The 13,924-nt window shown below is 38.3% G+C and overlaps 1 protein-coding gene across 5 annotated transcripts in view; it reads left to right on the forward strand.

Annotated features, from left to right (window-relative positions):
- The window catches only part of LOC110995781 (protein dead ringer), a 105,865-nt gene extending 95,727 nt beyond the window's left edge, over nucleotides 1–10,138 (forward strand). For 2 of the 5 annotated variants that reach the window (XM_045634777.1, XM_045634788.1), the window contains exons 5-10: nucleotides 5,686–5,869; nucleotides 6,849–6,990; nucleotides 7,110–7,320; nucleotides 7,641–7,776; nucleotides 8,311–8,543; nucleotides 8,728–10,138. In XM_045634777.1, coding sequence (XP_045490733.1) covers nucleotides 5,686–5,869; nucleotides 6,849–6,990; nucleotides 7,110–7,320; nucleotides 7,641–7,776; nucleotides 8,311–8,543; nucleotides 8,728–8,852 — 1,031 coding nt within the window. In that variant the 3' untranslated portion in view covers nucleotides 8,853–10,138. The remainder of the gene's footprint in view (nucleotides 1–5,685; nucleotides 5,870–6,848; nucleotides 6,991–7,109; nucleotides 7,321–7,640; nucleotides 7,777–8,310; nucleotides 8,544–8,727) is intronic. The other 3 variants (XM_045634796.1, XM_045634783.1, XM_022263100.2) reach the window with 3 other exon arrangements.
- Nucleotides 10,139–13,924: the final 3,786 nt, after the last annotated feature.

Here is a 13,924-nt window from a genome sequence, read left to right on the forward strand (position 1 = left end):
TCATATTTCATTTTACTGCGTCTATCATTTTATGTCTTTTAACATTGTAAGACAACGATTAGCAACATTGTAACCGCAACAAAAGAAATGATATAGAAAATTAAGGGTTTCCGATAATATTTTACGATTCCTGAGAGCGACAAAACGATGGCTGTTAAAATAAATATAGGCTGTGGAAATGGGTTTTACTTATAACAACTTAAATAGAGATTCCGATAGACAGTGGATCGATGCAAATTCGAGGCGCAATGGGCGACGGTGAGTCAGTAAAATTAATTAAAACCAGTAGACAAATTGATTTCTAGAAGCTAATTACAGAGGAAGAAACATTGTAAGCAACAAACTTGTTTTGACGGTCAATTTTCCCCACAACCATAAAAAGCACAAACATGACTACGTTAATAATAAATTACATACATCTCAACCGATACGATACAACCATTTGGAAACAAATGCTAATAATTACTTTCCAGATATTAAATGCGAGAAAGGGACGAATTCTCCGGTTAGTGCGAGAAATGAAACAATACTTATTATGGTTTAACATTGCTAAGAATTATTGCTAAATAAATCTGAAGCTTCATTTGCATCTGACGTCCGAGCATTGTGTTCTATATCACATCGCTTTTATACATTGCCAATGATTTGTTTTTATTAGGAAGACTCGAACAATCATCCCAGAATCTGTGGTACCTCGTGGGCTCTTTTAATTTCGCTCGCGACATTTGAATGTCTTGCGCTGGAACTTTGTATTACGTTTATTGACGATAGTTGCCACCATCGGTCGTAGGGCTCCATTGTTGCATTCATCGCAATGATCCGGCCATAGTTGCGTAGCCTTTCAGCCGCATCCGACAGTTCCATTGTTGCAATTTTATTGCTGGTGTTACCATCGCGGTGATCGTAAACAACGCTACAGCGCTCGATACGATCCACCACTATCTTCAGCTTTGGATGGGATTCGTGACCGCAGACTGCGTATTATCGCGCACCGAAGCCACCGCAGCGGCGATTTTCATTCGTTTCTAATAAATTGATACGAGGCTGCGGGACCTCTTCGGAGCCCCGCCATTGGTCGGCCGGCTCGATCCTCGGACCTCGGTTGTAAATCAACTTTACAACCTTTAATTACAGATATTTGCCGTCTCATGCGAGCGTAAGGGATATCGGAGGGCCGCGCTCGCGAAAATATCGCATAATAATGGGTATTGACCCGTAATGGCTCGCCTGTAGGTACTGCACCGCCTTTGTCTCGATCGTTGGAGCGAGAGAATATCTCTCTTTGAATGATTGCCAATTACATCGAATGGCCCCTGGATTCCGAGCGATACAATGCTGGTATTCTGCGGTTTGATTTGGCTCGCTATTGATTTATGCCTTATTCAATTTGTACCAAAATATGGTGGGATTGTTCAGCGCGTTATGTTTAGATCTGGACTTTAATCGCGCGGTTAAAATTGCGCGATAAAACTGTCAGTTTTGAGAGTCTAATAAGAAAGTGTTATTGTGCGTTCGCGCAGTTCCACACAATGTTGCACCGGATAGGGCGGCCGCCATTTTAATGTCTCTGAGAGGGAATTACGCTGGATTGTTCTCAGCTTTACTGCCCCTCATGATTGATCGTTGTATCCTCGGCCTTATGTCATTCCCGCGCCGTGCCTCTTGGAATTTGCACTAAGCAATAAATACGTGTTGAGTTATGGTAACTCTGTTGATTTACAATATTTTCGTAATTTTATCATAATCGAGATTGCTTACATTAGTACCAAGCCGAGGTAATTTAACGTACGCCTTTTCGGTTCATATCTTGTTATTATAATTTAATTAACCACCAAATAAAGATTAGTGGTTGAATAAAAACTCTGTTCTGTTCTACATAATCCTTATACGTAATGATAATTGAAAATTAAAAAGAAAACATTAAAGTGTGGAAGTTAACACTATCCCAATCGTATTTCTAAATTAAAGCGGTTCGTCTCAATAAATTCTTCCGCCCATAAACTGTTAACGACTGCCTAAACAGGGGTTCCTCGCTTTTACTACCACATATAATATAACTGAGGTTTATTTGCAACCTTGATAATCTTTAAAATATGTATTTTAACTTTTTATCTTCACCAATGATGAGCCATACTAATAACATGCAGTTAAAGTAACTTCTTTATTTAAAAATATTTTTTTAATCGGATAGACTCGATTACTAGATAGTTTAAATTTAAATAATTAAAGGAGAAGAAATTGAATGTTTATTTCAGGAGATTAATTGTTGTAGAGTCGAAATTGCAACAGAAGTTTCGATCATTCAAATGCTGTACTTGCAAGCCGAGTAATTGTGATTGATAGCGACGTGGATCGAGATGGGCGGCGCAATCAAAAGCGTATCAAGCCAATAAGAGTCAGGTCTCGGTTCACCGCGCCCTCCCATTGGCCAACAAGAAAAAAGGGTCTTGATACGGCTCGATATGCCTCGATTCGATTCAATCGATATTCACCCGTGTAGACGCAGCTTTTGATAGGTCAATGCGAATTAAATGCCGTTCAAAACCGCCCCCGTGGCACGCACAGGCCGAGTTTAATTGATACATATATTATCTGTGGACGCTTTCAGTACAACTATTCCACGGCCGCTGTTCAAATGTAGAAATACCAGGAAACTTTGAATTGCGTGTGATTAGTACATTATTTAGTGGCTATTCACAATCCTTTATCAACACGGGCGAACTAATTTACGAGAGCCCGCGTCAAGATTAGCGCTTAGTGACGTCGATTGCCAATAAATACCGGGTTAGGTGCGAATAATCGACTGAAATGCAACAGTGTTACAGGCCAATATGCAAACGTGTTCATAAAGTGAAATAAATACAAATTTAGCGTAAGGTTTCGTAGGAAAAGCAATAATTTGTCACAATCGGGTACGATTAGATTGGCTCTGTCGGCGATTTGACATACATCGTAAATTACCGTATAACCGTCCGGTTTAAGATGTGTTTTGTGTTGTGCTGTTTGGAGTTTATTAAGGTGCCTCGTACTCGGTCGGGTAATGCAAATGGCGTGCGCATGTAGCGGGTCGCACGCGCATCGAATTGCTGGTTTTCCGCCGGCGCGGGGAAGGCGGTTTAGTGGAAATAGTTATTGGGGTGATTGCTTTCATAAACAATAGCTTTTGTCCAATTCTTGTTACTTGTTATTCTGATAACGGGATCTTTTGATAACAAGTTACACGCTGTTAGGAAGAGGTGGGTTTATTATGTAATAACTTTTACAAAGAAACCATTTCGATGAAGATTATAATTATGTAATAAGTGGTTAGGGATTAATATCGTTTCTTCCTTTGTATCTAGTGCTTATAGATATAACACAACGATAACTGTTTAAGTTTACCTAACCTAACTGACCTATACAAGAATATAAATATTGCGTAAAGCCCGCGCCCATATTCAGTACGACATGAATGTACAGAAATATAAAAGAAGTCATGTACCTTTATTAGTCTTACTTAATACATAAAAAAACATTATGTTTCACGTATTTCTTTAGCTTAGTTGAAATCAAGATTCAACGAATTTAATTTAGTGAAGTATTCAGTTTCATAAGTTAAATATAATAATAATAACCTTTTCAGGTACTTTTACACGTAAACCCATTTATATTTCTAACTCATTTTCATGACAAAGACCTTCTCTAAATCCTGCCATTTCTGTCTTCACTTTAACACTCTCAACCATGTACCACTGTATATACTGTGTATTTGAAATTACTGGTAATCGCTAACCTGCTTAACGCGGTCTTAACTGATAAAAAGTAACCCAAACGTTTATTGATGAGCAAAACATTAGTAAATACCTAAACGAGTATTTGTCAATCAGTCTTCGCGTTTGCACTTAATCATCCGGTTATCCGGGCGAGGGGGAGAGAGGGGGCTAGGGGGGGGGGGGCTACGTCACCCTCCGAGATTAATTACAGCGCTTATGTACAGTGATGGTACAGAATTGGGACTTGGAATTGTACTCATCAGTTACGGGCTTTGAATTGATGGACTATTCGGGAATTTGCTTTTGTTGGTTTATCTTCTGCGTCATAAATATCGAATAACAATAATGATTGCTATTTAAGTACAAATATATTTGCTATAAAAGTTTATTTAATCAAGATTACGTATGCAATTGAATGTTTTATATATTTTTTTATTTCCTACACATAAATAGTATTTACAATTCTTAACGTCCATTGTAATAATAATTAAAGATTAATAAACAGAAAAGCAAGAGAAATGAATAGCTAGACGGAAGATCTAAGCCAATATCGAGTGTTGAGTACAATGTTGCGTAAAGTAAACACGTAAACATGTAATAAAGAAAACTGGAGATATGTGGGCCATTCTTCGTCACGTCATTACATTTACCACCGAATTACAATAAATCACTTGCAAACAATCCGCCATAATGTTTCGCTTCCGCGGGCCACACTAGATGCAGTGTTGCCAGTTTTCTAGCATTCGGCTGATAACAGTGGTAGTTCGAGCTTACTGGCTATTTAATGCTAATTAATAATTAATAATAATAAAAGTACATTTTTAAGATCTTATTCTGCTGACAATCACATTAAACAATATTTAAAGTTAAATTTTGTATTTTTGTATTTTACATTCCATCTTTGGTTTTATCTTTAATATAATTGCTTTATGCTATATATAATATGTGTTATCTGTAAGATTACGAAATAGCTGTGAAAACAGTGAAGAAAAACATTTTGGCAAAACAAAACCACAGCATAATTTTTTACTCTTTGAAGGACGCGCAGTTTACTTTATATATGCCATATAATATTTATAATGTGAAACAATTCGCAATGCATTTTAACTGGTCACACTGGCTCTACAAATCTAAATCTAGCACAGTGCGGCAATATAAAGACGGTGTCCGGCTTTTAGGGTTACCAATTTTAATAAGTAAGATTCATAAACCAGAATTAACTTAGGTATGACTTCCGTAAACTGGAGTCATACTTGGCCCAATCTCGCCTCGTAACGAGATGATTCCTTTTATTATATATAGATAGCTATAGACAGATTGTCTTAATAAGGATCTTGGTTAGTCTACTGTATCAATAGGTCTAAAACATAGTTGTACCAATAAATAAATAAATCGATTTTTACGACGTTTGATGTAGTATATATATGATGTGGTGAGCTTTTAGAAAGGTTTTTCAGCTGAGTATGAGGTGGATAAGGAAATACAAGGGACATTAACGGTTATATTAGTAACAGCCCTATCTGACATAAATCACGGTGGGCGCGATCCGTTGCTGGCAGTCACTTTACGACTCTTACCACGCGTAAAAGGTTTTACAGCCCGCGTAAAACTTATTTGGTTTGATGTACTTTATTGATTTATATTTAGACTAGATTCAGTTTATATCAGCTTCTACAGATTATCATAGCTTTGACACCTCGAACAATATAATAAGCTAAATTTTGTTAATATGCTACATTTAATATAATCTGTCATAAAGGTTTGTTCTTCTGGTTTGTTTAGTGACGTTTAGAAATGATACAGGAAAGTCCGCAATATATATTAATGCTATCAATATTAATGTTTTTTGATGTCCTATATGGAGATATCCTATATCGATTATCTAGGAATAAATGTTTTAACACCTTTTTAATAAACTTAATCTTTGTTTCAGGAACACCCATCAACAGATTACCGATAATGGCGAAGTCTGTGTTGGATCTGTATGAATTGTACAACTTGGTGATAGCCCGTGGTGGATTGGTGGAGGTGATCAACAAGAAACTCTGGCAGGAGATCATCAAGGGACTTCGGCTGCCGTCGTCTATCACTTCGGCTGCATTTACACTGAGAACACAGTAAGTTATTCCCAAAATCGGAACATTTACTCCTTTTTAACTACACATATAAACAATAGTCCAACTTGAACCAAAAGAAATGTGACCTCAAAACGGTGTGGTCCAAACTTCAGGAGCACCATATTGGAGCCGGCCTCATTGTAATCCATTCTGTTCTCACGAAAGCCAGACAAAGCCACAATAGCGTACGTGAGCTCGCGACAATGTGACAACTTCATAATTAATAACCTCTAACTCATCTGAGCAGATATAATTTTCTCATTTATCTTAAAGTTCTTTAACCTCGGCTATTGTCGGAAACATAAAGGTGTACATTTCTAATTCAAAACTCACCGTTACGCACGACGCGAGCGCCGCATCATGATTACTAATTACTTTGTCCACAGACTAATTAGGGCTTAGGTATTCTAGTCTGTGCCTTGTCTATGATACGAAATTTTTGAACGTTCATTCAAATTCGAAATTTAAAATTTGATTGCTCCGTTGATATTGTTTGGAAATTCTTTACAAATGTTTTTCTATTTAAAAATAGGCCTTTATGATTGAATAATAAAATAGGAGCCATTTTGTCATCTTTAGTATTAAACTAGACGACTGCTGACATTCAAATTTCTTATTTGATAGCCCATGAAAGGTAGCCGACTTTTAAACGTCGCGGTCTTTTCAAAGTCTTTTCACTTTAATATGCGATCACTTATGACTTATGACGGAGTTTAGTTGACAATATGCTTGAATAAAATTGACTTGTTGCTGAATAGGATTACAGTGTACCGCGGTGTTATACTTTTGAATGATAGGCGTTTTATAATTGGGCTTGAAATAAGATTTATAGGCATGTCAACTCTCTTGACGTGAGGTCTTTAAATTTAGAGTTAGACTGAAGATATATTATTTATTTTACTTGCATTTAAAACTTAGTGAATATTCCGTGTTCTTCGTTACAGAAAATATAAATTAATAATTAAACCAATTTTTCCAGATATATGAAGTATTTATACGACTATGAGTGCGAGAAGAAAAACCTGTCAACCCGCAGTGAGCTGGACGCAGCCATCGAGGGCAACAAGCGGGAGGGGCGCCGTGCCTCAGGACAGTACGACGCACAGGCAGCACTCTCCATGGTAAGCATCTTGATAATTCATAGTCATAATTCCAGGCCTATTGCGAATTCAGAATGAAACTACTACATAGGCTAACTTCGAATACAATTTAATCGAGTAAAAAAACACTAACGATTCAGTATTTCCAGCCTCCCCTGAACCGCGGAGTCCCTGCGTCCCTCGCGCAGCTGTCCCAGCACATGCAGCCCCTGTCCCTGTCGCTGGGGGGCACTGTGCCCCGTCTGCCCCCTCTGCCTCCACACGCCCCTCACATCTCACAGCACGACATCGAGTACCGAGTCCGCGAGTACATGAAGATGATACAGCAGCAACGCGAGCTTATCAGAAATGGTTAGTAGTAACACGTGTTTATTTCGCTGGGGGCTGTGCATTAATGGACTTCCAGTCCATGTGTAAATTTAATATTCCCTCGAACGGTAAAGGAAAACATCGTAAGAAAATCGACTTGCCTTAGACTCAAAATGTTGATGGCGTGTTTCAAAGGTCTGATCTTTACTTGCCTATAAGATTGACAAATTATCATAAAACAGGTACAGAAATCTTTGGTCTACACCTCAGAACGTTGTAGCGCCATTGTTATACTTTTAGCAAGTTTATTAGTTTCGTGTGGAGTAATATAAGTTACGAATAATGAAATTTGTACAATTTAGGTTCTGAATCACCCCCGGGTGCGCCGATGATGTCTCCCCGCGACGCGTTGTCCGCCATCGACGTGTCGCGTCTCACTCTGTGGTCTCTGTACAACAACAACAACAACAGCCCCCAACCAGACATCGAACCGCAACGGTATGTATATTTATTGGCTTTTAAGCTTTTTATTGACAGAGAAAATAATTTGACCCATGATGTGATATATGTCTGCATGTTTTCGACTAGGTACTATCTTTTGGATAAGTCTTAACTTTGTTCACAATCGGTTTGGTGTTTGTGATATTCGTAATTTTTTGGAACTACCTTTCCCTTTCATAAAAATTATCAGTCTGTTTATGAAAGCGCTTTTGTATAGAGAAATTGTGTTTATCTGTGTTGGAAACATGAATTTATCTGTGATATTTGTTAACTTTATTTAGTTTAAGTTTTACAAATAAAGTAGGTACTGCGCCATCTGTTGACTTTTGCTGGAACATTCTCTAATTAAACACGGTTAGATTCGTTCCAGTATGTAGGGGAAGTGATTTATTTCAGAGCTAGGCTTGTGCTAACAATAAAACTATTTTTCTTAATTGAGTATACAGAATCGTATCACGCAGAATAAAATTAATAATTGTAATAAAAAAAATCACGTCTTACTTATCCTACTAAATTGCTTCAATTACGCAGCATTCCGCATTTCAGAGAGGCGTTGAACCTGAGCGAGAGCCCGAACTCCAGTAACGGCGGCATCAAACGCGAGGCCTGCCGCTCCCCCCCTCCGCCGGCCAAGCGCCGCACCCCACGGCCCCCTTCGCCCGCGCCCCGCTCACCCCCCGACACCAAGCCCATCGCGCACCTCAACGGCAACTCCGGCCTCAACAACGGCGTCAGCGGCGCCGCCTTCAAGATCTCCACTCGGGGTAAGTTAGAAGAGAGAGAAGACCAATTATTTATCAATAGTATTTTTTTTAATAAATTGTAAAAAAATACTAATACACTACAGTTTTTCCACAACATATTATGCAAATACTACATAATGATAATTTAATTCAGGTCAATTTAATTGTATAAAGTCCAAAGCTAATAATGATAAATTTGTTCCAGGTGACGCAAGCACAGGTGATCAAAAACTCGTCGTATCCATAGAGCTCAACGGTGTGACATACGAAGGTGTGCTCTTCCCCTCACAAAATGGAAACGGGCAAAACCACCGACAAATGGTTTCTTAAACTCTCATCACAAAATTAGGATTAATTTACACATCACGTCCCTCGCAAACAAATAATTGCCAGTACAAAAATTACGCAAGGGACATCATCTGTGTAATCTCGCATCCGATATTATCTGTGGCACTCGAATTGACGCTAAAAAGCGCGGGAAAATTACTCCAGATAAATCGTTTGTCTATTACACAGACAGTATTAAATAACGTAGATTTTTCTTAATTTAGATTTGGTGAATTCTTTGTTCTACTCCCTAAGCCCAATTGAGTTTTATGCTTATAATTATTTCGGGACTAAAAGTGTCAGTTCTTTGCAAACGTTCACAGTTATCACTGCCCAGAAATCGCCTGTATAAAAACATTATTAAATTTTATTGGAAAATGACAATTGTACATAGTCAATTGTGTTTATATAAGTCCGTTGAGTGATAACGAAGTGCTCGGTTTTTATATTTTATGTAAATGTTGTATATAGGTCGCGTAAGCTGAATGTTTGTGATTGTAGTAGGTACCCTAGATGTACATTTCATTGAATCGATATCAGTATTGTGTTAGTTTGTAATTATTTATAATGTGGCAGCGCTTCCGTTTCCCGGCAAAATGGCAAAATGAGACCGCAATTTGTGTAGAAACGCTGTTCGGTAAACGAGATGATCTGTGTGTGTCTCGAATGAATTATGAAACTCATTACGTAAAGTTAAAATTTCCATTTATTTTTCCAAGTGAAAGGCACAAGAAAAATACAATTTAATTATCGTTTTAATATCTAATTATAATACGGCATGCTATAATGTCTTTAGCACTACTTATTTGAATATAATGGCAGGTGTTGCCTGTGTAATTCTACGCCATTTTCTAGAATAGTGTAGAATATAAATTTAGAGGTAAATTATGTAATAATCAAAATTAATTCGATTATTCTCGAAGATTATCGATCGCAATCAATCGACTCCAATGTTTGATAAAAAAATGCGCTCCGTGCAATAAGCGATATCCAAAATACAAAAAAAAGAAATATATGAAAAGATTAGGCATAGTCATAGTATAGTATTGTAAAATATGAGATGCTTGTAAATGACTGATTTAATAATTTAATTTTTAATTGTTATATTATTCGATAATTAATGTTTCTATTATATTGCTATGTAGTAGTGTAGTACATTCCGTATGTACAAGTATTTGTAAGAGCATAATAATATTGCTGGCCTACATATGCAGGTAATCAGCTAATTTTACGATTTTCGTGTTACACCAAAAAATTTGATGTATTCAAATTATAATTACTATGAGAAATGTGACTTTTTATTTCTACCCTTTTTCAAAATTAAATTCTTTATTACTAGTAATTTTAATAATGACTACTAGGGAAAAATTATGATCTAAAGCTTTTACCAAAGCTAATGTGTTGTGGTAATTTTGAGAAGCATATCCATAGCAGACGCAAACAGTTACATACAAATACATACCATAAAATGCCATATTATGTGTTCCGTTTGACGTCCGAGGTCCATTATGAGAGTACATCGCTTCCGTTTCCGCCCAAATCGCTAGTTACCGACCTTTTCCCACCACGTGACACCGCCGCCAGCGCCCAGCGTTTGAAACTGGAACTAACTTTTTATCGCGCTAAAGCAAGCCGCCAGAATTCTTGACCATTGTTGCGTCGTTTTTTCGTCTAGCACAGTCGCTAGTGCAAACTTAAAAACGAATCAGTATATTTAAAGTTATATCGACCTAAAATTTATTTTCAAAGTGAAAATATGTAAATCGGTGAACTCGGTTTTCACGTTATAATTACAAAATCGTTAAGAAAAGTTCTAAAATCGGTGAAAATTGGTTAAGTAAAGTGCTAAAATAGGTGAAAAATGGTTAATAAAAGTGCTAAAATCAGCGGTGTTGGCCACGCGGTCGAACGTGCCTAGCCCGCACTTTACAAAGCCTTCTCATAATGTCACGGAAGATTTTGTCTCTGCAAGTTCTAACAAGCCGGGTTCTTCGCAAAGTTCGCAAAAGCACGAGTGAAGAGGATGAAGAACCGCCGCCAAAACAAAGACGAAATAACCACGTGCGCAGTAATTCACGTGATTCTTCTCCAGATTTGTTTTAAAGGTTTGAGTAATTGTCGCAGAAATTGGTGAGTCATCTTAATAATACTTTCTCCGATTATGTTGCGTTATCTGGCATGTTTAAAAAGTGCCTCAATCTATATATAATAATAATGCAAACCTAAACGACCCGTTTTAAACCATGCGGCTTAACGCTTCTGATCTGAACTGTGTACGTTATATGATATACAAAAGAAATACGTTGCTTTTTCTGCTTTTACCGATTTCAAAATTAATAAAGACGTTTCCTAGAGGATTCTTTATAATTGTATATCATGGAACGGTTTATGGTTTACGGTTATTATGGAAAGTTTTGCGGTCTTATCGAACACGTTTGTAGCTCAAAATGAGTTAGTAAATAAGGCGTTACGTAGCGTTTTAGAGTGGTATTCTCACTTGAACGTGACGCTTAATTCAATTCTATACATGATCAATTGTACGAATGTTTTGGTTAAAGTATAAAGTGTATAAAGTGAGTAACGGGCTCACGAGGTTTTACAAATTATTTGCGGCAAACGGGCCAAAGTCTTAGAATCTCGCTGTAAAACATTGCTAAAAAACCTAAAAAGAATTTCCTCTCTTCGGTATACATGTTTAATCCGGAACTATTATCTACATATTTACATAAAGTTGGTGGTATTGACAAATTTGGCAGAATTTGCGGGTACCAACCTAAAACAATACGCGTTAAATCACCCGTACGTTCTGAATAGCCTGTAGCTTCAACTTCTCAGGTCAGTCAAAAGCCCTTTCTTTGTAACCGATACAACTCAAAACAAGGACAAAAGAGTCACAACTTTGATGATCACGAAAGGAAGAAAAAAGGGGGGTGCAAAAATAACAGATTAAATAAATACAAGTATAAGTGACTCGATAGGCTTTTCGGGTGGTTGTTTAAGGTACTATCATAAAAATTGGGCGAAATTAAAACCCTCTTCCAACCGCCATTAATACTGCCAACGCGGAAAATCCTAAAAAAGTTGCAAACACCTGTTTCAACTTCGATGTCGTTGGAAATCCATTTCATGATTCTAAACCATAATAAATACTGGAGCCAGCCCTACTGACCCCGTTGTTCATATCTCCTCTTTTATAATAACGAAAAATTAAATAAATAAATAAATGCGATTTATTTTCAACCCAAAATCCTTATTTTCATGAAACCAGAACCTTTTCATCTGTTTCATCACCACCAAATGCCAAATTTTCCTATAATAAAGCAATGGTGAAGGATCTCGGCCAAACCCAGTACCATGTACCGATTTTCCACGAACATCGTTTCTTTCTGTGTACCAGTTATGAGGGAAGGCTCCGTCAAATGACATGTTTTGGCCATAGCTCCGAAAATTTTTTGCGTCGGCGACAACTTGGACAGGCTTACGAGTAATCGTTTTCTTGGATGATTACTTACTGGTCCACCAGGACAGAACAAGTCTGAACTCCCGGGTTCTCGTAGCCATGCCCTTTATCTTTAAGAACCTGGACTGGACCATAAATCTAGAGAAGTCGATATGCACTCCAATGAGGTCGATCGATTTTCCGGGTATCACGTGGGACACAATATCAAATGCAAAGTCCTCACCTGCAGAGAAAGTAATCAAAATTCGTCAGTGCCAGTTAACACGCCTGTCAGCCGGCAAATTGGACCCTCAAGCAGGCCCAACGCCTCTTAGGGTATGCCAATTTTGCGACCTCCATCACCCACCGGGGGAGGTTGCATTGCCGAACGCTACAGCGATACAGGAATGATTTAAGGAGATCTCCTCTTTGCCCGAGTCCTTTTGCAGAGGTGGTGAATCAAGAGATGGTATAGTGGATAACCTATCTCAATTTTGCGACCTTCATCACCCACCGGGGAAGGTTGCATTGTTAAACACTGCAACGATAAAGCAATTCATTAAGGAGACCTCCTCTTTGCCCGAGTCCTTTTGCAGAGGAGGTGAATCTAGACATGGTATAGTGGATAACCTATCTCAATTTTGCGACCTTCATCACCTACCGGGGAAGGTGGCATTGTTAAACACTGCAGCGACAAAGAAATTCATTAAGGAGACCTCCTCTTTGCCCGAGTCTTCTTGCAGTGGGGGTGAATCAAGACATGGTATGGTGGTTGCACAACCTCGGTCACAAGACCCCGATTCACTTAAAAACAAGGCATATGCATTACATTGTCACCGATGCCTCGGATCTACAAAAAGGGAGTGCAGGTCAACAACAAACCCCTGAAAGGTTCTTGGACACAGTCAGATGGAGTGGCATTGTAATCTGAGGGAGATGCACGCTCTGGTAGCAGCAATCTGTTTCCTAAAGAACTCGACGTTAGCTGCAAAGCGACAGCAAAACTGTTGTTTAGTACATAAAAAACGAAGAAGGAACAAGGTCCCCAAATGCTGTTAAAATTGACAAAAGATCTTCTGGCACTGACGTACAGTTTGAATATTGTACTTATCCCTCACGACACTTGCCGGGAATGTACAACGTGGAAGCCAATTACCTCTCGCGCAATCGCAGGGGCGCCAAAGGGCATCTCTTAAAAGGGCAACCACGGACATATTCGAACCATATAGATCTTTTCGCTTCTGGAGAGGTTCATGTCGTAGCAAGTTTTGTGTCGCTAAACTATTAGACTCGAACGCTTGCGACTCCTTCATTAAGCAAATACTGGAGATACGATCTAGTGTTGATATTTCCACCGCCAGCGATTCTACCTCGAGTGCTGCACCATTTCATCTTTCCTCTAAGGGAAATAATAGCATAATAATAGCACCCAGGTGGAGGAAGCATTTTTTGGCGCTCGGATTTGATAGCCCGAACACTTGCACCCTCGCTATCAGTACGGAATCTAAGCCAAACCCTGATATATACATACCGTAACTAGTTAACCTCCTCCTTAAGTGCAGAAATTACAATTGGAAACGTTTTTGGCTAGGAATCTTTAACAGACAACTGGCTTGAGACGAAAAACTTCTTTCGT

The sequence above is a fragment of the Pieris rapae genome, chromosome 1 (genome assembly GCF_905147795.1).
Source record: "Pieris rapae chromosome 1, ilPieRapa1.1, whole genome shotgun sequence".
NCBI classification, from domain to species: domain Eukaryota; kingdom Metazoa; phylum Arthropoda; class Insecta; order Lepidoptera; family Pieridae; genus Pieris; species Pieris rapae.